At 37.9% G+C, this 25,450-nt stretch overlaps 1 protein-coding gene across 17 annotated transcripts in view; it reads left to right on the forward strand.

Moving 5' to 3' along the window:
• Window positions 1-25,450, forward strand: part of BAZ2B (bromodomain adjacent to zinc finger domain 2B) — a 110,604-nt gene that overhangs the window by 35,783 nt on the left and 49,371 nt on the right. For 15 of the 17 annotated variants that reach the window (XM_063161435.1, XM_063161446.1, XM_063161440.1 and 12 more), the window contains exons 2-5: window positions 16,204-16,359; window positions 21,752-21,913; window positions 22,276-22,469; window positions 25,193-25,402. In XM_063161435.1, coding sequence (XP_063017505.1) covers window positions 16,206-16,359; window positions 21,752-21,913; window positions 22,276-22,469; window positions 25,193-25,402 — 720 coding nt within the window. In that variant the 5' untranslated portion in view covers window positions 16,204-16,205. Of the gene's footprint in view, window positions 1-4,412; window positions 4,617-13,922; window positions 13,942-16,203; window positions 16,360-21,751; window positions 21,914-22,275; window positions 22,470-25,192; window positions 25,403-25,450 lie in introns of those variants that run through there. The other 2 variants (XM_063161436.1, XM_063161438.1) reach the window with 2 other exon arrangements.

Below are 25,450 nucleotides of genomic sequence, written 5' to 3' on the forward strand. Positions count from 1 at the left end.
TTGAGTATTTATTCCATGTATATATATTTTGTGGGGTTGAAATCTAGTGGCAAATGTTTGAAATGCCACTAACTGAGTGAGTGATAGTTTGGGGTTTTTTGTAGTTCTGTGATGAGTTTTAGGTAGTGAGCTTGCATGAAGAATGATTTTGGGCACTGAGGTAATGCAAAGAATAAGCTAGTTTTCTGGGTTTCTGTGTGGCTTCTTATGTGCACTGAAACAATTCTGTACTTACTGGGGTTTTGTTTGAGGTGTATATAGTAAGGGTAGAATATGGCTCTTTCTGAGTGATGTTCACTGGTAGCTACTGTGTTCATTTCAAATCTGAGATGCTGTTTCAGGATCACATTGACAGGTGCAGTGTTCATGCATTTTATAAACAATTCAATGAGGACCAAAGGGCCTTTAAAATAAAGCCAAATTGTGAGCAATATGACCCATAAATGTGACTGGGATATGTAGGAGGTAGAACAAAGGGAGGATTGTTGCCTCTGTTCTCCTTGGGAAAGGGCACCTCTTTCCCTTGGCTTTGGTAAGGGAAATAACCACTGTTACAAGGATGCAGATTCCTTACTGTCAGCTGATGTGTTTTAATGATTGGTTGATGTAGTTGTTTTTGGTGGTGAGAAACTATTTGAAGTAAGGTAATCTGTCCCTTGTGATGCATCTTTGTTTTCAGTTTGGGGGCCAAACTTTAGACCAATCCAATGAGTACTAGTGGTACTCAGTGTAAGAGTGGAACTCAAGAGTGGGCTCTGTACAGTAGCATATGTAGGGAAAAAATGCTACTGAGTCTTGTAAATGTTGTCAGAGTCTGAATTTACAGGGATGCAAGTAGGACTTGCTTTGGTGTGCCATTGCATGAAGGTCTCTGAGGAATAAATGGTGGTTGAGACTTCTGTTTCAGGCTGAATGAGGGGAAGAAAGTTGGTTGTTGGGCCTATCCTTTGTGGACACTTCTGTCCTCCTGCCAATCTTTTGTAGTTTAGTTGGAGGTCACTTCTATTAGCTTGATAGATTTTTCTTGAATAAAAAGATTATTTAGAATCACTGTTATTCCTTAAGTAATGAATTATCCCTTTTGTGTCCTCCTTATTGGTCCATGCAGTTAGTGTTAGAGTATTCCAGCTAAAATAGCTAGAAGCAAAAGGTAGACTTAATACTGCATCTGAAACTTTTATAAATAAGCATATTGATTTAATAAACTGCAGGAAGTTTATGCTCTCCAACACCATTGATGCAGGTTGTGTTCACAGATGACACTGGATTCAGGTATTGGGCCTGTATTCATAAATGTTTGTTGTTTTGAGCAAGTATTTCTGGTATGAACATGTGGTTTTTGCAACAATTTTGAAGTTGGATCAATTTATGATACGAAATGTAGATCTCTGGCTTTGTTAGCATTCACTGCAGGTTCCATAGGGATTACATGTTCTTCTCTAGTGCATGTAAGCAACATTTACAGCTTAACTGCTTTTATATTTCTTTATCACAGGGTAAACTGAGACCTTCCAAATCAAAATCTGTGGAATTGAGCTACCTCAATGAATATAGGTAGTTCTAGATAGACTGAAATCTAGTAGATGAAGTTTTCAGGATTTTGTAATTTCTTTATGACCATAGATTTAATTCCCATGAGCAGTGTTTGAAATCTCAGTGGAGGAGCCCTTCAATATTTTACTTAATGTTATCATATGTATTATTCTGTAAAGATTTTAATTTTTTCCATGGATATAGTTTACCTAATCATACCCATGGCTAGAGTTGTATTCAATAGTATTTATATTTAGAATTTGCTATATAGAAAGTGACACTCTTAAGAAAAGGAAATCTTTCACAAAGACAGTAACTCCACATTTTGAGGCCATGCCATTTCATGAGGGCAGGGGCTGATGAGTATTTGAGATACAGCTGGAGTAGTTGATTTATTGTATCATATTAGGTCAGTTTTATAAATGTAATTTTTTTCATGAAGCTGAGGTGTTTGACCCACCAGTGTTTTGGTAGCCTGTAAAACTTGTGTCTGAGAACAGTAGCTGAATCTCTCTTGCTGACTGCCATAGAGGCAGTGTGTTATAGTTCAGTGTATTTAGCTTCTCTGACGGCTACAGTGATAGAAACTAGATCTGTGCTTTTAATGTTTCACTGACTGTTACTGGACTAAGGTCTGATTGAGCCTTGGGTTTGGAAAATAAGTATGGACCTTTGCTGCTTCCAGTGGCATGTTTTTGTTTCTCTCTCCTTCATTGCTCTGTCAGTGTTAAACAGCTGTTCCACACTAAGTATTTCTCACATTATAAGCAATATGGATTGAAACAATTTTAAAAAATCATAGTTTATGAGCTATTACTTTAACATGTGGAACTGTTCTGTGTGATTCTCCTGGAGTCATGCAAGAACCAAATTATTCATAGCTGTATTTTAGCATGCAAATTTCTGATATTAGCAGATTGAGGATTCAGATCATGGTCTTCCAAATCTTGCAGTGGAAGTTTGTTTGCAGTGATACTAGTACCAAACTACCCCAATTAAATACAATATATGTTGCTTTTTAAAACAATTTCAAGACTACTTTGAAGAGTGCTGCTGATAGTCTTTGTTTTTGCAAAGGCTTTTCTCATTTGATGTTTTGGAATTCTACTGTTCTCTTCAGAAAACCTGCACATGGTGAGACAGAACTACTTTTTTGTAAGACAGGAAACAAAAAATCGTGTGAATGAAATGCTGAAGTTTTGGTGTAGTTTAACTTAAGGCAATGAGTTAATATGCAAGTGTCTGATGAGGAAATTGTGGCTGCACTAGTTAGGTCTGTAACAATCACAGCCTGCAAAATTCATCTTGGTGTGTTGTTTTGATTGTAAAGATCCCTCTTAATGTATCTTTGGCTGTTTGGGAGATCGTGAGTACGGAATCACTCCTTCATTGGCAGAGGCTGTATTTTCACTGTCAGTGTTTGCTGATACAGATGAACGCCTTCATATTTCTTGATCTTTCCAGTAATGCTTTCTGTATTTTTTTATGAGTTTCCTTTCTTTCTTTCGTAATTGTGAAAAATGGCTGCCAGGTATTTCTAACATTGTTATTAGAAACTTTTTTGGTGTCTTGTTTCTTGATTTGTTTTTTCAGACATGTTAGTTTGGTGTGTTCCCCAGGTTGTTTTTTTGATGCTGCTAGATTTCTGGGAGGGAAGAATTCATTGGTTGATCCACTGCCCCCCAGCCCCTAGTATCTCTGCATCTCTCTACTGCCATACAAATGATTTTTCTTGGATTACATGTTGTGGTTCAGGCGCTTGTGCTGTTATTTTCGGTCACTGTAACAGTTTCACTTGTATAAACAGATTGTCAAATAAGTTAGCTATATTGATCTCTTGCAGAAATTCTGTATTCTGTTTTTGGACCAAATACTTTATTCTAATTGCTTAGGAGAAGTGAGCTTTATTTCTGTTAGTGAAGGGTTTTTTTAGGTGGCGAGTGTTCTTATTTATTTGTTGGGGATTGCTTTGTCTTTTTTTTCCCCCTTTTAATTTTCATAGTAACCTAGGACCCTCTTCAGTTCCACCATGAAAATACAGTTTTTAAACTGAAGCTTGTGGAAATTAGTTTTTGGAATGATTATAGGTAGGGAACAACCTGTAATCTCTTCTCACTGAGTCATTGCCATATGTTTAGTCCATATGCGATTATTTGATTTGTACAGGAAAAGTTTTTGCCAGTTTCAAGAAAAGTAATTTGAGTTGTTTTTCTTTTAAAATAGTGTTAATTAATTTTTATGATTTCTGCATTTTGTTAGTAGATTTAATTGTGCTTAAATTCACACGCAGTGATTAGAGTTTGTTTTTCTTAGTTTCAAATTTTTCCAGGGTTGTTTCAGGGTATAGTTTTGTAGCACTTTTACTTACCAAAACGACTTGGAGAGCAGTTGGTTCTGGAGACAGAGAGAGTGTTTGTGTGTGTGTGTGTAGATAGGCATAATTTAAATAAAAATAGAGATTTTCCTTGGGCTTGGCATAAATGAGAAAACAATGCAGCCTGGCACTGATGCTTATGTAACACTGTGGGAAAACTTTCCTTTATAGTTCAGTTGATTTTATGTTTTTCTGCTATTTTTTCTCCTCATGTAATTAAAGTGCAGATAAAGCTGCATATTTTTCCTGGTTTTGGTCCGTGAGCAGCTGTGTTACTGGTGATCCAAGTGCTCCACCTGCCTTTCAGTTTGTTTACCAGGAAATCAAGATGTGTAAACTGCAGGAAGCGCTGTTTGACCCTCTCCGACAGTATCTCATTACAATAATTGCTAATCTCTGAATAAGACAGCCATGTTTTGTGTGTAACACAGAGGGAGCTTGTGGTAGATTTTAGATGCTTCCTTAAATACAGCTTTGTCAATGCTTGCTTGGATTTCATTTTCAGGATAGCTTTTGACAATAGGCGTCTGGCGACCTTTGGGCTCAGCGAACTAGGACATGATAGCATGTGTGCTTTCTTCCTTCTTGACTGAAAAAGAAAGCAAACAACAAAAACCTCCAAGACCAAACCCTCGGCTTGTTTTGGAGTGCTGTCACTGCTCTGTAGCGACAGGATAATGGCTACTTCCTGATTAAACCCCTCTCCACAGTAAGCTGTTTGTGTTCTTTATCTATTCTCCTGTAATGCCAAGTGTTCAATGCTTTTCTTCTGTGCTTCCTTCCCCTCCTTCCCCCCCCCGCCCCTCCTGGCCTTCCCTGGGTTAATCATTTGAAATGTTTATAGATTGAAGAATGCAAAAAGAATATATAGAATAGCAAATTTTTTGTTTTTAAATTCTGAGACAACTGATGCTTCTTGTAATGCTTATCTGGCAGTAGTGATGAGCAAAAAAACCTGATTTTCATGAGCTTAAAAAACCCCAAACCATTGAAGTCTATTTAGGTTTCAGCAAACTAGTATTAACTTTATGAAAAATTCTGATGAATACTCACTGGACAAATGCAGTGACATAGAATGTGTGTTTCATGCAAATTCTAAAGTATTGGTGTTTTCATAATATTTTTATCACTTCCAGAACTGTTTTCCTGTCTAACAAACTTAGTCTTCAAATAAAGCAAAACAGCCATTTTTTCAGCCTTATATGATCATGTGAGTACTGTTTCTATCTTTATTAGAGTTGATGTGTTATTTTCACTTTAAGTAATTTCTTGGCCCTTGCTGCTGAGGACCAGGTGAGTGTGAACTATCACTCAGTACCCAGGTGTGGTCTTATTTTTCTCAAGACTATCAGTCTAACAGATTTCTTGTTGTCAAACAATGGTTACAGAGTGTTTGTGGTCTTACCTGACTTGCTACGTGGGTCTACAATTTTTTTATTCTTCTTAAGGTTGGTCTTGTGTTGTGCTAGTATAAATGGCATAGCATTTGCAGTAGTGCTGTATGTACCATGATGAATGTTACTGGCGTTCTATAGCATATAATACCAGTTTGTGTTCTTGGTCATTTTGTGGAAGTTTAGAAAAGCGCTAAATTAAATTTTGCAGTTCTAATTTAAATTAATAGTAAAATAATATTGTGTTCTTGGTACCAACGACTTTTTTTCTCCTTTTATAAACTAGATAATGAAAAACCTTGTAATGAATTCCTAACCAAAATAGTTGTTGCTCTTCAAAAGTCCATTTTTTCTATTATCGTATTTTACATGCAAATAAAAGGATGTACAATTTCATTTAGTAACACAGTATATCCACAATATTAACAGAAACTGGAAACAAAAATGAAACATGGAGAAAAACTATGATTCTGTTTAAAGGAAAGAGATGTTTTTTATAATAGATGGGTAAATAAGTCATTGAATTAAACAGCTGTTATTAAAAAACTTGTAAAGTACACAGCATATATGAGAAATCTGTTTTGTTCACTCTGTGAGAAAAATAAGTAGGTGAGGAACAGTGTTCCTTCAGCTTGAGGTGGAAAGAGGTTTTTGGACATACTTGACCTATTAGTTCACATGAGTTGTTAGCTATAGAGAAAAGGGTGTGGACAACGGAGTGGATAGAGCATGTAGATACAGGTCTATTTTAAGGAGAACAAGGCAGTAAAAATGCCATGGGGAAGAAAGGAAGAGGGATTCAACATATATTACTTTTTAAAAGGGTTCTCTTCTTGTGGGGTGGTGAAGACCTGGTATTTGGAAGCCATTGATTTGAACTGTTTTCCCCTCCAAATACTTGTGCTATATTCTGAGGATTGCTGAGGAATGCGTGCCATTCTCTCTGAATCTATGACCTTTTCTTCTTGAGAACACTGACTGAAAGATAAAGGATTCACAGGATAGCCATAGGTTTTGTACAAATGCTGCCTCCCTTACAAGCCCTTTAATACTGGTATTTAATTTGGAAGCCAAATAAACTGGAGTACTGTCCTATCCTAATGTCTCTTACAGAACAAGATTCTGTTGATTTTTTTAACAAAAGACTGAATTGCTGCTGTTAATAGTTAAAATTTATATAATATGATATTCCAGATAATTTAAGTAGTGTTTAATATTGACTGTGTCTATGAAATGTCCTAGTCTGGGGACCAGCAAAACATAAATATATTGTCTTCCAGCAGGCTTCCTTGCTGTCCAGCCTTCTTCTTGTGCCCCTGCTCTGGGTGTTTTGAAAAGGTTTTCTTGCTATTTGTAATCCTTTTGCATATTCTACCTCTGAAGACACTCTTAAAGCTTGGTGCCTCACAGCTGACCTTGTTGGCTCAAGCTTCAGCTTAATTTACAGCAGTTATTCCTGCAGAGCAGGTAGAGCAGCCCTGATGGGAGCTGGAGGAGCTGCGGTGCCTGGGCTGCCTGGGGGAAGGGAAGTGTGGGAGGCAGCCGTGGCCAAAGGAGGCGGCTGTTGGTGCTGTGCAGGGAAGGGCAGGTGCTGACCCTGGCTCCAGCCCCAGGTCCCCACGGAGAGCTTCAGTTGAGAGCTGGCTGGCCGCACTTGGGACTGCTTCGGCTTCTTGCTCCCACACTCCGTGAGACAGCCCCAGCTTTATCTGTCAGATACGACCATCATTGCAATGCTTGCCTTTGCAGAGTTTTTTAAAGAATTTTTAAAATTTTTAAAGAATGGCTTATTTACAGTGTGTATCACTGTTAATCTTTAAAGGGTTTTCGAGCTTTGCAAGAAAACAACACATGGTGCACAGCAAGAGTGGACTCCTGATTTAACCAGTGTTCTTTAATCATGTAGGAAAATGTAATGTTTAGAATGTGGCTTTGTTAGTGCTTAATATCTAGATACAAGACTTTTGTTTCAAAGATGGAAGTATGGATGGCTTATTGTCTTCTTTCTTTCCGGTTTATGGAAATAGAATTGCGATCTGTTAGGGTTTTTTGTGTCTAGGCACATATTTCAGGTTTGTAAATAACATCAAGATGTCAGATTTGCATCTGCTTGGTTTGTAAAAATAATGTTGTGAATGGACTCAGCCAGAATAGTCTTCTGACACAGTCATACCTGCTGTGGGTTCTGTTAAGGCTTAATTTTATTTCCTTGTGTCTTAAGACCCCATTATTTTTCCTTCTCGTTATTCTATTTACCTAAACTTTAGTGGACTCTGTTGTTGTTTTCTGGGGGTTTTGTTTTGCTCAAATGTCTCAGGTTTTAAAAAAATCATCATATCTTTCCAACTGGAAGAAACAATGAGCAAATAACCTAAGAAGGATATTTTGGAAAAGGGAATGGATGCCAGTGATGAAGCTGACTCAAAACAGTGGCTGTTACGGCACGTAACGCTTCCTTCAAGAGCTGGTTCTGGGATTCCAAAGAACCATGAGAGTGTGACTGCATGAAAATGTGGAAACCATTTATCTGTGTCTCAGCCAATTAGTGGGAACTATTACATTCCTTCAAGATGACACCACAAGTTGCTTTTAGAAGTTCAAAACTGAGGAATTGGCATTCCTCAGCGATAAGTTTTTTAATCAAGGTGCCCGAACTCACTCATTGATGTGAGAGGCTGGTAGACTTCTTCGTTCTTCCATGGGCTAAAACTAGTTTTCACTGGCATTGGAGAACCTAATGTACAATTTAGATGTTTGGGTTTCTGTCTTTTTGCTTAAACATAAAATATTAGTGTTAGAATAATCAGACTGAAGTTTGATGCTATTCTAAAACAAAATCAGGACCCATTGCAAAGCCTAAGGCTGGTACCGGAACACATCGAAAAGATTTGTTTCTCCTGGATGCTTTTCTGAAACTCTGACTTGGTACCATAATTCATTTCTCATCAGAGTTTGCTGGTGGTCATAGTTTTTAGCAGTATTTGAAGGACTAGAGTAATAACTTAAATTGTTAGGATTAAAAACTCCCAACAAACAAAAAAAACCCCAAAAATCTCTAGACCATTTGTTAGGAATGGTCCATTTGCCTACCATCCTTGCCCCTGCGTACTTGTTAGAGTATGTGGTCTGTAAGTTCAGGACTTCAGGGTAAAGGAACCCTTTTTTCAGCATCTCGTTTTTTACTGGGCAGTGCCCATGGACTTGTTCTGAACTCGTTATTTTGACACACATGGCTTTCATGCACCCAAATAGATATTAGATTTGTAGTTATTCTTTCCCTAGATTAATTTTCCTTTAGATCATGTTTTAAAGATGAACCGAAGTTTTCTTGATGCAGTAATTTCTTTGTTTTTTTTCCTTGCATAAAACAAAATAATACCTAGTAGGAAAACCACATTGTTTGTTGTGACTCCTTTTGAAAGTTCTTATACATATATATATTAGAGACAATACTTTAGGCTTCACAAAGTTAGGTGCTGGTTTAATGCCTTCTGTTATTATTTGGCAAAGTTAGGCAAGATTCAAATATAGAAGTACTATAAAAAGCATGTTTGGCACAAGCACTGTTGAATGTTAATGATGCCTAGACAAGCCTGTGGCAGCTTTTGCTGTCAGAGGTTCAGCAGGGCACTCCCCCTCGGTAGGTGTTTTCTCCAGCTCTGATCGTGCCTGTAAGCTAAGCCTCAGTCTTGAGCTTGAGATCAAGTCTGGCTTTTGAACTATGGGAAGAGGTGTACTATACAATGGCTAAACAGGAGCTGAGTTTCTGAGTGGCAGAATACCACCCGAAAAGCAGAAAATTTGCCTCGGATGGGTTAAAATTCAGGTTTTGAAAAAGCACAGAAAAAAAAAGGCACTGACATCAGCTGTCCCAGTTGTTTTACTGATTTTTGAACTACTGTTGCATAGGATTTATATTCTTGGGGTTTCTGTTCTTAGGGTGGGTCAGAACCACCCTAAGAAAGAATTTTTGCTATGTATTTAAAAAATGTTGTATTGATTATCAGTATGCAAAGATTAAATAACACTTCATAACTTTAAATTTATAAAAGTAGTTGTAGATAGTTTGTTCAGTGCCCTCACAAACTGAAGTAATAGTATAAAATGCTAAGTCTTGCTTCTTTAGAAGATGCAGTAGTACTAGAATCTGGTGCAAATGAACCCCAAGTTATTGAAGTCTCATAACTAGAATATTAAAAAGAAGATATGTGGGGAATGGAAGAGTGGGCTTTTACATTGAAACCGGAAATATGTATTTAAGTTGAATGGTTAGGCATGAAAATAAAAACTGATATTCATCCCAAGACAGTATAAAATATTGCAGTGACCCGTTTGTTTTTTGGTTTGGGGGTTTTTTTTAGGAACAGAAGGATTTGTAAAACCTCATTTCTGAAATGCTAAATCCTTTGTTTTGGTTTACTGACAAAATCTGGTGAATTTCCCTCTTTGGGGCATTTACCAAACTGATGCCAGAGAATCTTTGCCTTTGAATGTTCTTCAGATGCTATTATTTTAGCCTCTGCAGTTATGACAAGAGTCTAGAGTTTGCATCAGTTTTATGTGGTACCACTCTTTATTTGCTGTTTGGAATCTGCTTAGAAGCGTTGGAATACAGATGTTTAGTGCCGTCATCTCCACTTCAGGAGCGGAATGTCCGTAAGCCTTAATGTCTCCACAGAGTTGCACTGTACAATTGCCACCCTGATATCTGCATCCTGACTGCTCCTCTGTTGGTAAAAGGAACTTACAGGATGGTTCCTTTCTTGTCATCTGAAATTTGCTGTACTGTAAGTGGCTTGGGCAGCTGCTTTTGTAGGGTGAGCATTCCTGACTGAAAGTGTGTTCATCTGTGTAAGAAGCTAATCCCACCCATCTGCTTCTGTGTTTTGAGGGTGATGGTGTCAGCTTCTCTTTTCCAAACCCAGCATAGAAGTGAAAATAAGTGAAGGGATGTGTGTTCTTAATAAAAGTGGTAACTGCTAAACATGGAAGTATAAAGTTGATAACCTCATACAGAATAACAGATAATGCAGATAGATTTTATTTTAGGAGGGTCGGCTTTGATTAGATGTTAGGAAGAAATTGAGGGTGCTAAGGCACTGGCACAGATTGGGCAGAGCGATTGTGATCTCCCCATCCCTGGCACTGTTAAAAGACAGGTTGGATGGATCTGTGGGCAGCCTCATCCCGTGGAAGGTGTCCCTGCCTGTGGTGGTGTGTGTATGTGTAATGAAGTGAGCTTTTAAAGGCCCTTCCAACCCAAACCATTCTGTTTATATATTTGTTTAAACCAGACTCTTAGTTTGTTACTCTGGGTTTGAAACATTTAGGAAGGCTTGCGTCACTTCAACATTAAGTACCTGTCTGTGGTGCTATGTTGCCCCATGGATACTTAGTATGGCCGTATACTTTTTGTGGTACAGATTGGATAGGTTACATTTTTTGCCCAGCATTATGCAGCTTTCAGAAATAAATTCTGAGGTTTGTCCTGAAGTGAGGCTTGTGAAGGATTGTAGTTTAACCTGACTTGTGTACCTCTCCTCCCTCCATGGAATGTAAAGGAAGTGAATTATAATGCCCTCTGTCATTTGTGACTATTCTTTCTTTACCAGGATCATGAAAATTACAAAATGTGCAAGTGCAGAAATACTCAAAGTTCTGTTTATTTCTAATGGAAAGCAACATGGTTACTTGTTCATTGATCTTAAAAGTTGGGTCTGCTTTGAAGTGGCTTTTAGTAAGTCACCTGATCTGGGTAAAGTTAAAACAAATACATATGGAATTGTAATCTATATGGGATTTTAGGAATGTTTTGACTGTTGTGGATTCTAATGTGATAAACAATGAGTTGTCATATCACCATTTGAATATGGGTGATGTGAGTCAGGGGAAGGCTATAAAGCCCATTTGGAACATAACACAGGAACGTACAGTCTGCCTCACACAGTATAACTGGCAGTAAAGTATTAAGTGTATTGGTGCATAAAAGTGTCTTTGTATGATATCTTTGAAACACAAGCCAATCATGCTTTTGATTGACAAAAAAAGGTTTTATTGTGGTTGTTGATTGAATAAAAGAAGTTTTGCTATGGTGGCTTTTTTCCCCAGAGAATTTTACATAAAGTACTTAGTGCAAATTATTCAAAGTGATACAATTGCAGTGACATTCTGCAAAATTTGCAATATGTATCAGTTAACTTGGCTTTTCTGGTCTGTACAATATTTGAGACAGTGGATCTCACTAAGTGTATAGGCACTTTTATTTGAGTTTAAAAATCTCAATGTGTAGAACACCATAGCAGCAGTAGACTGTGTGTTGGAAGGTTTGTGGCGAGGCCTTGTCGGCAGAGCACGGAGCATCAGCAGGAGCCTCTGGTGGCCATTGTGTAAGGAGCTGCACCCATTCCTGTGGGTACCTCACTTCCTTCTCACCTGAGGTTTGGTCAGCGTGCTTGCTTGTTCTGTGGGTGTTTTTTGTCACACCGCTTGTTTTGAACCCACTCCTCCTTGGTTCTGTGGCCCTTGTGGAAGGTGTGGAATGCACAGGTACTGCGTGGCCTGCTGAGTCACCTCTGAGCTAGCACCCATGCTCTGCGATCACCTTCTGAGCATGACCTTTTTGGACACTGCATTTTGCATTTGTGATGTGCTGCACTGTGTGTTCTGGGACTCTGATGTGCTTCCCTTCATCACCTGCAATGTTTCTGGCAGGGGAGCACTCATTGACACAAGAACTAGTGGCAGACTGACAGTGTTATTATGATGCAATGAAATACTTTGCTGTAAGGCAAGAGCATTGTGGGACTCTTCTAAAGTTTGGGGTCAAAATTTTACATATTTCACTTGTCATTGAGAAAAACTGAAGTGTATTTTTACTCAACTTCTTTTTTCACTGCGTTAGAGGTAATAATTGAAAAAAGGAAGCAGTACATGGGAATGTAGTAGCTAAACTGGAATTTGGAGATGAGTTCAGTGTTTAGATGTCTTCGAAGCATACTTCATAGTATTCACACATCCCTGCTAACATTGATAGGATAAGAGTAGGAAAAGAGTTTCTCTTCTGCATTAGGGTACATTTCCATGAAGGTTTTGAGCATAGAATAGATAGGTGATTGACTGTAAAGAAATTTCAACCTGATATATTTGAAAATCATTTGACTGTTGTTTCCTTCAGTAAATATTTTTTTTAGTGTTTCTATTTTTACTAAACAATAGTAATTTTTTCCCCCCAAAATAAAACATTTTTCCTGTGTAAAGCTTCACATACTTCCCCTCTTTGTTCCTTTTTACTAAGAGATTACTTTCTGTTTTCATTCATAAGTTGCATTAATGATGATTATTCACCATAGGAAATTCTGGGAAAATAGCTGGAGTTTCACGCAAAGCATTGGGAGGAACTGACATAAATCACTACACCAGGAAAATTTTAAAAAGTAATTTTCTTCTTAGTTTTACTTGATGATTTTTGTCTTTGACAAATATGAGAGATTAATAAATGGCAGTTCATAACTATTGACTGACAAAATAACTCCAATGAAACAAATGTCTCACTTGAGGTTAAAAAGGATATGGATCTGTGGTAACTGGTATGGACTTTTTAGTCACAGAATGCATTAGGTCTATAGTGTAATTATTGCTGATCCTGTCTAATGACTGTTTTGGGGATTATCTCTTTTGGAGTTAGCCATCTGCTGTGGTTAGAGTAATTAAACATAATTAAGGGTTAACTTAGTTTGAAATCAAAACTATGTATGTCTCTAGGAGAAGAATGTAAATTTCTTCCATTCAAAATAATTCTGAAATACCAATATTCCAGTTCTCTATTAGAGACATTAAACAAGCAGCTAAAACAAAGTTTGAAAAAGCACCCTCTCAAAAAGACCTCTCGGACCCCTACAAGCTGAAATAAAAGGAGCAGGGTGGGGGTGAGAGAGAGAGGAGAGCCTTAAAAGGGCAGCTTATTACTGTTCTCCCAGTCCTTATTTGATCAGACAGATGGCCTGTGTTAGTTAAAAGCTTGCAAGTGTAGCTATATTTACTTTTCTGTATTTAAAAAGTATTGATTTGCCAAGGATGTCTTATTTATGACTCAAGTATAGATTGCTTGTAGGTGGTTCCTAACTGTGCTTATTTATAAAATACTTCAGATGTTCACATCTGAGAAACTCCAGGCCTGCCAGCCTGACCTCAGTGCCCAGGAAGGTTATGGAGCAGATCATCTTGGGTGCGGTCACAGGCGGCGCATGCAGGAGGCCCGGGGAGCAGGCCCGGGCAGCAGGCCTTTGGGAAAGACAGGTTCTGTCACACCACCCTGATCTCCTTCATAGCCCGGTGACCTGACTAGAGAATTAGGGGAAGGCTGTGCATGTGCCTGCCTGGACTTCAGCAAAGCCTTTGGTGCTGTCTCCCACAGGATTCTCCTGGAGAAACAGGCAGCCCTCGGCTCGGACGGGTGTACTCTTTGCTGGGTTAAGATCTGGCCTCCCCCCAGCTGGTTCGGGAAAGAATTTCCTCAGAGACAAGTGGAAAAAACCTGTTGATTTAGCAGGCAAAGCACTCCCCCGGCACACAAAATGAACAGTTCTGGATGACAAAACTCATTTGCTGCTCTGAAGAGACGACAAATTCAGAAAGTCTCTGGTGGGTGGTTGCTCTGTATCAGTCCCTCTGGCACTGGGAAAGGCTGCAGAGAAGGCCCCAGCAGGCTGCAAAGTGTGAGCTCTTGGTGTTTCCTTGGGTTCCAGTCTGGAGCAAGTCTGAATGGTTGCAAGAAAAGGGAAACAAATACAGTCCAGGGAAACCTCCGACTGGCTTTTAGCTAGCTAAACTAACTAACTAACTAAAAAGCAAAAGGAGCGTGGTATCCATGCCCAGACATCTTCAGTGTTCCCGCAGACTGTGGAAGAGGAGTCCAGTCTCTGATAACAAAAATCTGCACTTCTTCTCCCCGCCTTCGCTCTCAGCCAGTCTTGGGGACACAGAATATAATATCCAGCATAAACAGAACACAAGCATAACGTCAGCCTTGGACATTGATTCATGATAAATTGGACTGTAAAGAGTAAAAGCAGTGAAGTCTTTAGGTGCTGTTGAGAGTGGAGTGGCTGTTTGCAGTTGGTACAGAGGGTAGGCAATTCTGTATGACAGACTACAGACTGTACCTCCCATGTTAGCAGTATTCACTTTCCCAAAGTAGTATACTTTGTTCTGCTACCCTGCAAAGCCTGGAGACTTTCCTCATGCATACACATTGCAGTGTATAAAAACTATTAGTGACAAGGAATGAACAATTTAGTTGAAATGGGCGCAGTGTATCTTCACAGTATTTTGTGTTTCTCCATTGATTTTGCTTTTGTATTTGCTGTGGCTTTTTAAATTTAATTTTTACTGTCTGAGACAACCAAGGATCTACTTTCTGGAGAGGCAGGTAACAGGTTTTATGCTGTCTTTCAAGTATGCATTTGTGGAGTCACTGTTTAATACAGCTTTGGATCAGAAGTGCTGCTTAACATACCAGTTTTCTAAGTTGTTTAAAATAGAATTTAGAAGAGTGCGTCTTTCTCGTGTATTTGGCATTCTGCTTTACAAAATCTCATTTTCACTGGGAATGAGATTTTATTAGTTGTTTCATTTAGGTTCAGTTCTTACCCCTCAGGTTTCAGGTGTAAATCTGAGACAGGGTGTTGCCTGTGTCCACGAGGGAGACTCCATGACAGGAACAGGTTTCTTGGAAGTTTCCCAGTTAGGAGTTCAATGTGCTTAGTCTCATGGCATTTTTAATAGGACAGGGACTTTGGAATTTTTTCTCCACCTTATTTATACTTGATCTTGACTCACTATCATCTGCTGCTCTGGCAGATTGAGTCAGACAGTCCGTTGATGCTGCTACCACTGTGAAAAGACATCATTGGCATGGCTGCACTTCTTAAGTATTTGAGAAACCGCTTTACAGAATATGCTGAGTTGGAAGGGACCCACAAAGATCACTGAGTCTAACTCCTGGCCCTGCACAAGTCTGTCCCCAAGAGCCACACGATGTCCCTGACAGTATTGTCCAAACACTTTTTCTGGTGTTTCTAATAATAATGTTACTGTCTCTTTCTCTTAAAATACACATGCTTGTTCCATGAGATAAGTCTGGTGGCTTTGGATTTAGACAATTCATGGCACAGATAAATGTCTTATTTTGTATGAAAAGCTCACCAGGAAACACCACCACCACCACCACCAGAAACTCCTAGCAAATTACAGGAGTTCTTGTTCTTATATTATCTCACCATAATTGCTGAGTCTTTTCTTAAATTAAGAGTCTAGATATGGGCATTTTGGCATGCAGTACCGGTTGTTTAAAGTTGTCTGTCAGAGGGCAGCGAAGAGCAGGGCTGTTCTGCAAGGAGGAGTAAGCTGGCAGTTGAGGATTACACAGGCAGGGCTTTTGCCTACTCCAGCACAATGCTGCTCACGCGGTTAGACAGAATAGTGGAATCTGTCATGCCCAGCATCTGTCTGGTTGCCTGTAGTAGAAGTAGCAGAAAATGGGAGCTGATGCCATCCTAGAGGGCAGCTATAACATGTGATGTAGCCAAGACATAGGGGCACAGGCAGGCTGCAAGAGTGACGGGCTGGCTCTGTCCAGCCTGAGCTGAATTGGAGCTCCTGAGCACAGAGTGTGGTAGCGGCATTCAGGGTGAAAGGTGATGTAACTCTGAACAGCAGTACCAAATTCCCACAGTTCTGCAGCTCTGCTGAGTTCCCTGACAGATGGGTGCTGTTAGTGGGCTGTACCTGTCATGGAAACCTCTTGAGAATTTAGTGCAGATCCTGAGACACAGTCAGCACAGACTGTCCCTTGTGGTTTCCCGTGCTGCCATAGAAGACAGATATTTATCTTCTCTCTTCCAGATATGGAGTCTGGAGAGCGGTTAACGTCCTCATCAGTCTCCTCTACTACAGCTGCTTCCACTCCGGCATCTTCTACACCGTCGGTCACTTCAGAAGTATCGAAAGGTGGCCTTTCCTCTGGAGCCGCGACACTGAGCTCCACAATCAACACGTGTGGTAAAAATGACTCAAGTCTATATTGCAATGTCATTGTAGTGTTTGTCAGCACTTGTAATCATTATTACAAGTCAGACGTAATAAGGTTGCTCAGATGCATCCAAGAAAAATGTCTGAGGTTTTTTGTTTTGCCAAGTGGCGTTCATTTGCTGTGAATACATTTTAAATAGGTACTTACTTATTGAAGGAATGAAATTAATTAAAAATTACTATTTAATATGTGGAAAAAAAAATTCCGTTTGCAAGGCTGCCTTGAAAGTGAGGATCAAATAAAGGGTTCATCTAGCAAACTCTGCGCCATTTTCAGATTAAGTTGTAATAATCAGCTTCTTGAACGTACATCTTGTTCTCATCTCTTAAGTCCAGCCCATACTGTAGTTTTACATTTGGACGAGTAGTTTCTTCTAATGGAGCTTGAAATGGAAAAGATAAATGTCACAGTCTTGGGTAATCTTGACTAGAGTGAAATATCTTACCTTGAATCAGAAATATGTATGGAAGATTTCTCCATGCAAGAATCTAATTTTTGCGATTGAAACTCCCATTTCAGCTGAACGATGCAAACGTCATCCACAGAACAAGAAATGGTAAACTCTTCCCTGCTGTTTCTCACTTAACTGTTCATAAACAGATCTTTTTTTGGAGAACATTGTTTCTGTTAGGCTGATTCTTGAATGATATATGGTAAATAGGAAGTTTTTTCAGCTTAAATTAATGGTATTCTCCTGTTTTCAGAAAAAACTCTGTTCTCGCAGCAAAATGAGCAAAAGTATATTCTCCAAACTGATACAACTTGATAATAAGTAATGGTAGATTCCAAGTCCCCAATTTCTCCTGCATTTGTTTGTTTGTAGCTGCCCCAAGAAACTGAAACCGGAATGTCTCCAGACCTAGAGTTATGTCTCAACTATTTATTTTAATTTCTCTAAAATCAGCCAGAAAATTCTTAACTAAAACTCTTCTGGAATAAATAATGAAGTGTTTCATTTTCCAGTACCCCACTAAAGATTCATCTCCAAAAGAATTTTTGGTCTATATTCATTAGCCCATGCCACTTAAAATGGGTTTCTTTGGTGGTTCCTAGAATGTAGCAGGAGTAAATTTCCATATGGCTGTGAATGTATAGTCCTAACCTGAGGATTTCTGTGACTCATTTACCTCTCCTTGCTGCTTTTGCTGTATGCATATTACATCATGTAATTCTGTATCTACTGTTAAGGTTCTGTGCATTTATAGGGATATGTACTTGGTCTGCCAAAATACAGTAAGACTGAAGCAGATGAATAATGTAATAAAGGTACTAAACTGGCAGTTTTGTTCTTCATTATGAAGCACAGCTAGTTCTTTAGTAAAGGCCTTTTAAAAATTCTGTTCTCATCTTTTAATTTTAAAAAAGTGTAATTTCTGTCTGGTAGCTAATAGTTAAAAAGACTGATAGTAATTACCAGCATTCTTTTTTTTTTTTGATGGTCAGATTGTTTGCCTGGCTGCATCTGATGTTTAAGAGCATACATAATTTTTCAAGGGCACTTTGTCTTCCTAAAACCAAGCTGGAATGTAGTTTACTATCAATACCATCAGTTTTATTTATGAGTACGTCTGTTTCGCTGCTGACACAGTGCACTGTGGTTTACTGTTGTATCCACTGTGAAAAGGTTCCACCAAGTGTTTATGCTGCCAGCCAGCTGCGTGTCTTGAATTTACAAGATACTCTGTAGCCAAGATAGACTGTATACTAGCCAGTTCTAAACTGCAGTGTTCTTCACTCCTGTAATATTTAAAAAAAACCAAAAATGTCTGCCAAACAGATAATTGAATTATCTTCAAATTTAAAAATGCATTTTTCTAGTATCTAATAAAATAATTTTTAAGAATGAGCAATTATTCTTACTAAGAGAAGGTAATGCATCTTAATGCATGAGATTAGAGAGGTTCTTTTTAGCCCAAAAAGATCTCTTTATTTTCTTTGGAGCAATCAGTAGTCTATGAAGTAGGCTCTGCAATAAACTTGATTGCATACCGTGTCAGGTGCCCATGATACATGATGAGTTAGAACTGGAAGTCTTTATGCTTTGCCAGGGAGATTAAAATACACGTAAATTATTTTGGCATATTCCCAGGTCAGAAAGACAGAGCACCTCTGTGAAACCATTGTGGAATATATCACATACTGTTAGTTTAATTGATTAATTTGCACTAGTTCCTGAATAATTAAAGCATTCTAGTCTAGTGAACAGAGATTTTATTTGATTTCTTCATATCCACCCATTGCTGAAAATAAGGTGCATTGGAAAAGTAAATTGCCTCTGGAAAGAGGTTTACATTCACCCTCATGAGAATGTTATCAACTTTGGAGGAACATAAATCAATAGCTTTTTCTCTAAATAAAACCATAATTCAGTGTTTTGTCTTTATGAAAAGCAATAATACTAGTGTGAAACCATTCTAAGCTGAACGTTTAAGCTGTATTGTTTTGATGTTATCAGAGCTGGAAAGTCTTTAATTTTTATTTTTCAAAAAAGGGAAGTTCATTAACTTTTTATTAAATAACAAAACTTTGTTTTTTCTCGGACCAGAAGCTGTTTTTGTTAGAGCAAAATTGTTCAGTCTTATTTGGAGTTCCCTATTTCTCCTTAATGAGATCCATAACAATTTTAAAATTGTGTACATAAATGCACAAAGTCATTCTTTGTTAGTAAGAGACCAGGATTGTTGAAATGTATTTTGCCCTTTGGAATAATGCTTTCAATCATTTATCTGTGCAGTGGTTAGTAGAATTTTAAAAACTGTGCTCAAAAATATTTAACCTATTTAAAAGTAAGACAAGAATGTTAAGGACTGAGATTTAATATGAAATTTACCTATGCGGAGCATGTTTAAGTTAGTAACTTCAAGAGTGAACATTAAAATAGGAAAATTAAGGAAATACTATAATTATTTGGTAAGCAGACTGTTAGTATTTTCATGAGATAAGAAAGAGGGGAAACGTCATTACAATTCAGTGCAGTGTTACAAGACTTCTACCATTTTTTGTCAGTGTTTTATTACTTCCACATGTTTAAATGTGTATTTTAAAATGGATGACTACTCTTTCCTAGATACATTAGGTAATGGTTTAGATAGCACATTTAGTATGTCTTCTCTCAAGGCCGTTACAGTGTGTAGTATAGTGTACCGAAAGCTGCACTTTCTCTATGATTGATGAACAATCTCAAAGATTCTTTTGACTCGGAAAGTCTTCAGAGTATTATGAAACTTTGCAATGCAGTGTTGCTCATCAGCATGATTGGGAATCACCACTGTGGTCTGTGAGAGAGAAGCGTTGCGGAAGAAGATACATAACTGAGGTTTGGGTTGGTTATGGTTGGTTTTTGGGTCTTTTTTGTGATAATTTACAAAGTGATGTTAAAGCCATCTGAACTAAATTCAGCAAGTGTAGACCTGAAACATGATGCTTTTAAACTCATGTTAGAAGCTTAGACAAATACTCTACACATCACCTGCAATAGTTAGCATCAATGAAGTGAAAATCCCTTCTTGTCTTGGAGGAAGGAAAAAATGGCACCTGAACCAGAAATGTGAAATCAGTAAGAGGAATTTCCCTGAACTGTCTATGTAGTATTCCCATTATGTTGCCTTGTAGTTGCTACCTTGTAGTTGCTAATAAATGAAAAATCCTAGTGAATGCCCTTGTGTTCCTAACACCTAATAGGATGCGTTACTACAGTCAGGAACTCATTCCAGAATTATTCCTTATATACACAAACACAGTAATAATGTTGAAAACATGTAGAGGGAGAAGTAGGATTAGTAAGTTAATGGTTTGTGTGTAGAACTCCACCAGAAGCATGGTCAGTGTGCAGGGGCCTTTGTTGCTAACGGGAGTCTTCTGGAAAACAGGGAATGCTGGTCTTTCTTATGCTGTCCTTTTGGATGTGAATGCTCTTTCTATTAAAGGGTGGCATGCATGAATTTAATGTTCTTTAATGTCAGTCTTTTCCTGCTTTTTATCTCCATTAGGGACTACATTGTTCTTCTGGTTATGTATGCTTTTACAGTCTGAGAATTACATTATTTGTTTTCTGTACTTGTGTTCAGGCTATCTCTAAAGCTGTAGTTCTGAAACTCCTATGAAATTTCCTCTACCAGGATTACAGAATTTCTAGGCCTTTGATTTTTGTTTGTCATCTTAGCTATTGTATATTCTTACTTTGTCCTACCCTGTGAATATATGCTGACTTGCCTGCTCTCTTCTGTGCTGCCCTTCCCCAACCTTCCAGTGTGTAGCAGCTCAAATAACTTCTCTATTTACTCTTTTCTGGTCACTTCCTCTGTTCATTTTCCTTTTCACGTATTTTCCTTTCTGTATTGACTTCAATATCCTTACTGTTTAAGGTAAGCATAGGTCTAACTATGCTTACATTTTGCATGTAATTTTTAGTCTTGTTCATCTAGCTTTAGTGCTCCCACTAAGACCACATTGCCGCTCTCTTCTCCCCTGCCTCTCACCACCACCCTTGCCCTTGAAGAGGGCTGGAGGCACAAAAAGCTGGGAAGAGAGCCCTTCTCCCTGGAAGAGTCCCTTTCACCTGCCAGTGGTGTGAGACTGATTTGAATAACCTTTGGGTCCTGGCCATGCCCCGTCCCAACGACTGCAAAAACTAACCCTGTCCTGGCTGGAACCAGGACAGCTCTTCATCACATCTGATCTTCATCTTGTCTTCCAGCCTCCCAGTCTGAGAGATGGCATAACGCATAGTGAAGTTAGAAGCAGATCCCCAGTTAATACTAGGGTATTTGAATAGGGCTGTTACAGGAAAAAAAATAGAGGCAGCTTTTTTTGCAATGCAGTGTCAAACTCAAGCATAGAAACCTCTTGCAGTGGCTGTAGTTTTACCATTGGGTAGCTAGCAGTTCCTCTGTTTAATAGATGTTCTCATGGGGAACAGCTTCAGATGTGGTTTTGTGGTGGAGGCCTCAGAGTATTGCAAGACTCAGATTGCAGAGGTGACTGAAAGCTGTTGTGTTACTTTGTAGTTCCAATGTAGGAAGAGTGCTGAGATAATAATAAATGTTAAAGGTGAATACTGATTCAGTTCATAAGACTAGCAGTTTCACTTTGGGGTGATCAGTGTCATATAGCTTTCTATTAAGTATTAATTTTCAGAATGCATTTAAATAAAACTGCATTGCAATCTTTATCTTTATCTTAATGACTTAAGACCGGAGTTGCTTCAAGAAATGTATGCCATTGAGAAGTTCCTTAATGTTTTGTTTTTACTTCTAGATTGAGTAAATCTGCTCTGAATGAGGCACAGCAATATGGTTACTGAAATACTTAAATACAGCATTAGAACAACTGACGTTTGTTTTTATTTCCTTTGTGGTTCAGAATGGTGGCGAACAGCAGACACACACTCTCGTCCTGGGGCAGCTTTTTTCCCACCGCTCTTGGGAATTCCCACATTGTTTGCTCCTCCTGCACAGAATCATGATTCTCCTTCATTCCACTCAAGAGCTACAGGAAAAAGTAGTCGGAGTAATACTGACAAAGGTAATGGCTGGAAGTAATCGTATTGAACTTCTGCACATGCAGAAAAATGTGGAATTTGACCTTTACTTTCCTCATTCTTCCCATTCTTAAATAGTTCCATAAAAATTGGTTCTGTTAGGTAAGGATGATACATACCAAGTTTGTGTTTGGCCTTTAAATCATGGATGCTCTGTATGATTAAACTAACTCCAAATCAGAGTGACACTTAGATGACAAATTTTAATATATGTGGCAAGTAGCTTGTAAGTATCTAGGATCTTGTTACATGTCTATGGAACGTTAGGTGACTGGAGCATTTCAAAGAAGTTATCTGTTACTTCAGATTTATTTTAAATGTCACTTTGTAAATCTGTCATCTTTAGGTATGAATGGATCACTGAATGGCAACAGTACCAGTGCGGTCTCAGCTCTGAGCACATCCGTGCTCTCCACTAGCATTGCAACATCGGCAGGACCAGTGAAAAATGTGACCTCAGGAGCTGGGGGACGCAAATACAACCAGGAGCAAAGCAAAGTTCAGCTTTTGGACACCAGGGCTGACAAAATCAAAGACAAGGTAGATGCGCTGAAAGAAACTGAAGAGTCAGACAAAAAAATTTATATGCTAAGTGTTCTGCACACAGGAGCATTTTTAAGCGTTCTTTCTGAGTACAGAATGTTTTGGGTTCTTCTGATCTATTAGAGCAAGATCTGTCTCCCTGTCTCTGTAGGGATGTTTTGCGTGTATTGGTGTTTGAAATTTTTTAAAATTGTTTGGGGTTTTTTTGACATACTTATGAACAAAAAGGTTACTATTAGTGCTAATTTCACAAGTTAATAAGTTAATAGCAGTGTCCAAAACCTTGTTTCATTTAATTTATCTAATTTAAAAAAAATTGTATTTTTAACACCAGTATTTGATATTATTTATTACAGTATATATACGCATATATATTGGTATTACGATTATAATATTATCGATTACTTCTATGGATTTAATTAGGTTTTCATGTATCGTATAAAACCAGAAAATTTTTAGATGTTAAAAGTGCTTTTCTGTAAGCCATTTTCTATTTATCAGAAGAAAGAACTATTATTCACTGCTATGTTTCAGCAATAATCTTAGCCATCTAATATGAAAGACATGAGTAGTCTCAGTGAGTTAGTAAACCTTATATACTGACCTGAGCTCTCTAAGAACTTTGCTGCTCTTGGAATCAAAACTATTAAAGCAAAACACAGAAAATGGTGTACTGGGAAGGTGATTACTGTCAGAATAAAAGCTAAGGGAGTAATTCTTTACTGATAGCCATCTAGGCCAAAATCTTTTTCTTTCTTTATATCTATTTATTTATTTTTGTTTTGTGAGTGAATTGGCTTTCTTGCTTTCTTTCTGTTACTGAACTACATTCAGTTACCAAGTCCAAATGTTTGAAGGTGAGAGGTTGGCATTTTCAAAGGACAGCTGGTGTTTGATATATCTTCGTAAAAATAGGGGTTAGCACTGAAATGGCTACTTATAATTGTATAGTGATATACAATGTTTAGTATATGGACAATAGGAAAATTATTAAGAATATTTTCTCTAAAAACACTCTTCACGTTCAACAGTTGACACCTTTTGAAAGTATTAAGCTAGTTAAAAGTATTTGGGAAATTGTTGACTTTTTTCATGCTTAAATGTTAAAAATAACTCTTTCTAAAATTCTGCTTTTATCCTGGGTATCTACATGCAAAATTTATTTTTCTTTCTGTGGTGCAGAGGTAAAGCTTTTTCAGATAGTGTTTCTGTATTTCTGACTATTACTATTACTACACTTGGGCAGGGTACCCATTACATTTCTGTTTTACTACTCTAAACACCTTCCCAAAAGGTACTTTTTGAATTTTTGCTTTATTCAGAAAATTTTACTTATTTTTGGCCATTGTTTATTTGTTTGTGTTTTTGGTTGGTTGGTTGGTTTGTTGTTTTGGTTCCTTCCCCCCTTTTTCTGTCAGGATGTCTGTCAGCATTGTTGTCTTCTCCTTTGTGTTACCTTTCATCTTTAAGTATAAATTTGATGCTGTTGATAGATTTCTTGATGCAAGCACTGATTTCAAACTCCAGTTTTATTGACTAAATACTGAGGTGCTATAAAAGGATGGATTTGATGTGCAAGTACCTTTCTTAAGAATGTTGTGTTCCATATCTTGACTTTTAAGTCCTTTGTCTCATGCCAATAAATGTCAGGTTGTCTTTTTTTAAAGTTCCTGTAGTAAATTTTGAAATACTGAAATGGATCTTTTGTTCCTAATCTTACTTGATATGCTGATGTTCATAGCTTCTTTTCTTCTGAAACTTTTATGAGGTAAATGGCATTTGTCAGTGTAATGATTTGAGCAACCTTTTATATCAAAACAGAAATTACTCCAAATGAGAACTCTAATATGATGATGATTATGGTTATTAAAGCTGAGCTTTGTACAAGTGATGTTGTGCTTTTAAATTTCTAAGTGTAAAACTTGTCTTTTCTTAAAAGCATGTCTTATTTTAAAACCTTTTAATATACTTTTCTAAAAGTTCTTTTATTTAGGGTTTTAGTTTTTTAGTATTAATCTTCTGATTTCATCAGTCATCTCCTTAGTTGTAATTTCTTTTTAGGGATGGTTTTTAAAAAAACCTGCTAAAATATTTATTTAGTTTTAGGAAAAAAAGAAAAAGGCAAAGCTGATACCAAGGTGTTTTTACAGTTGATGAAAATCTAGGGTTACTTTTGAAATAATGTATTTGTCAGAGTATTTCAGCAGATTCTGGTCCATTTTTCAGAAGCAAGTCCCAGAAGCAATTTGGTGAACATTCTCTTTTCAGTCCTCAAGACTCTACATTGCTGTACAGCCCATACTGTGAAAGTAGCTAAATGAATGCATCACTGAAGCTTTGGATAAACCTAATGTTTGTTGTTCTTTCTGTGCTAACCTGTACCACAAGTTTTGGGCATGAATTTTTTTGTAATTGGCACATTCTGTGGAGGTTTACTAGACCCAAATTCTACGTCAATGTTCTAGGCCTAAATTTGGCATTTTATGCCAAATAATATAAATTTGATGTAGTCATGTCAGCAGTGGTCAGAAAAAGACTTCAGTGGAACTTTGTGACTAATTTTAAATTTTCATCACCTTGTGAAGCACTTTTTCTTTAAGCATTGCAGATCACTTTTCTCCAAAGTCTCACTCTTCTTTGTTTCAAAGATTATGTGTCATAATAAGATTACATAACAGATTAAAATGGAAGCATTAACAGTGAATTCATCTTCCCGGTAGAAGCCCAGAAAAAAAGCAGTGGAAAGCTCGAGTAACAGCGACAGTGATTCGGGCTCCTCTTCAGACACCTCAAGTGAAGGTGTAAGTAGTAGTGACTCTGAGGACCTAGAGGAGGATGAAGAGGAGGAGGAGGAAGACCAGAGTGCTGAAGAGAGTGAAGATGATGAATCTGATTCTGAAAATGAAGCACATCACAAAAGCAAGAACAAGGTATAGCACCTCACTGTCCTGTCCACAGTCTTGTTGCTAGAAGCTGTT

The sequence above is a fragment of the Melospiza melodia genome, chromosome 8 (genome assembly GCF_035770615.1).
Source record: "Melospiza melodia melodia isolate bMelMel2 chromosome 8, bMelMel2.pri, whole genome shotgun sequence".
NCBI lineage: Eukaryota > Metazoa > Chordata > Aves > Passeriformes > Passerellidae > Melospiza > Melospiza melodia.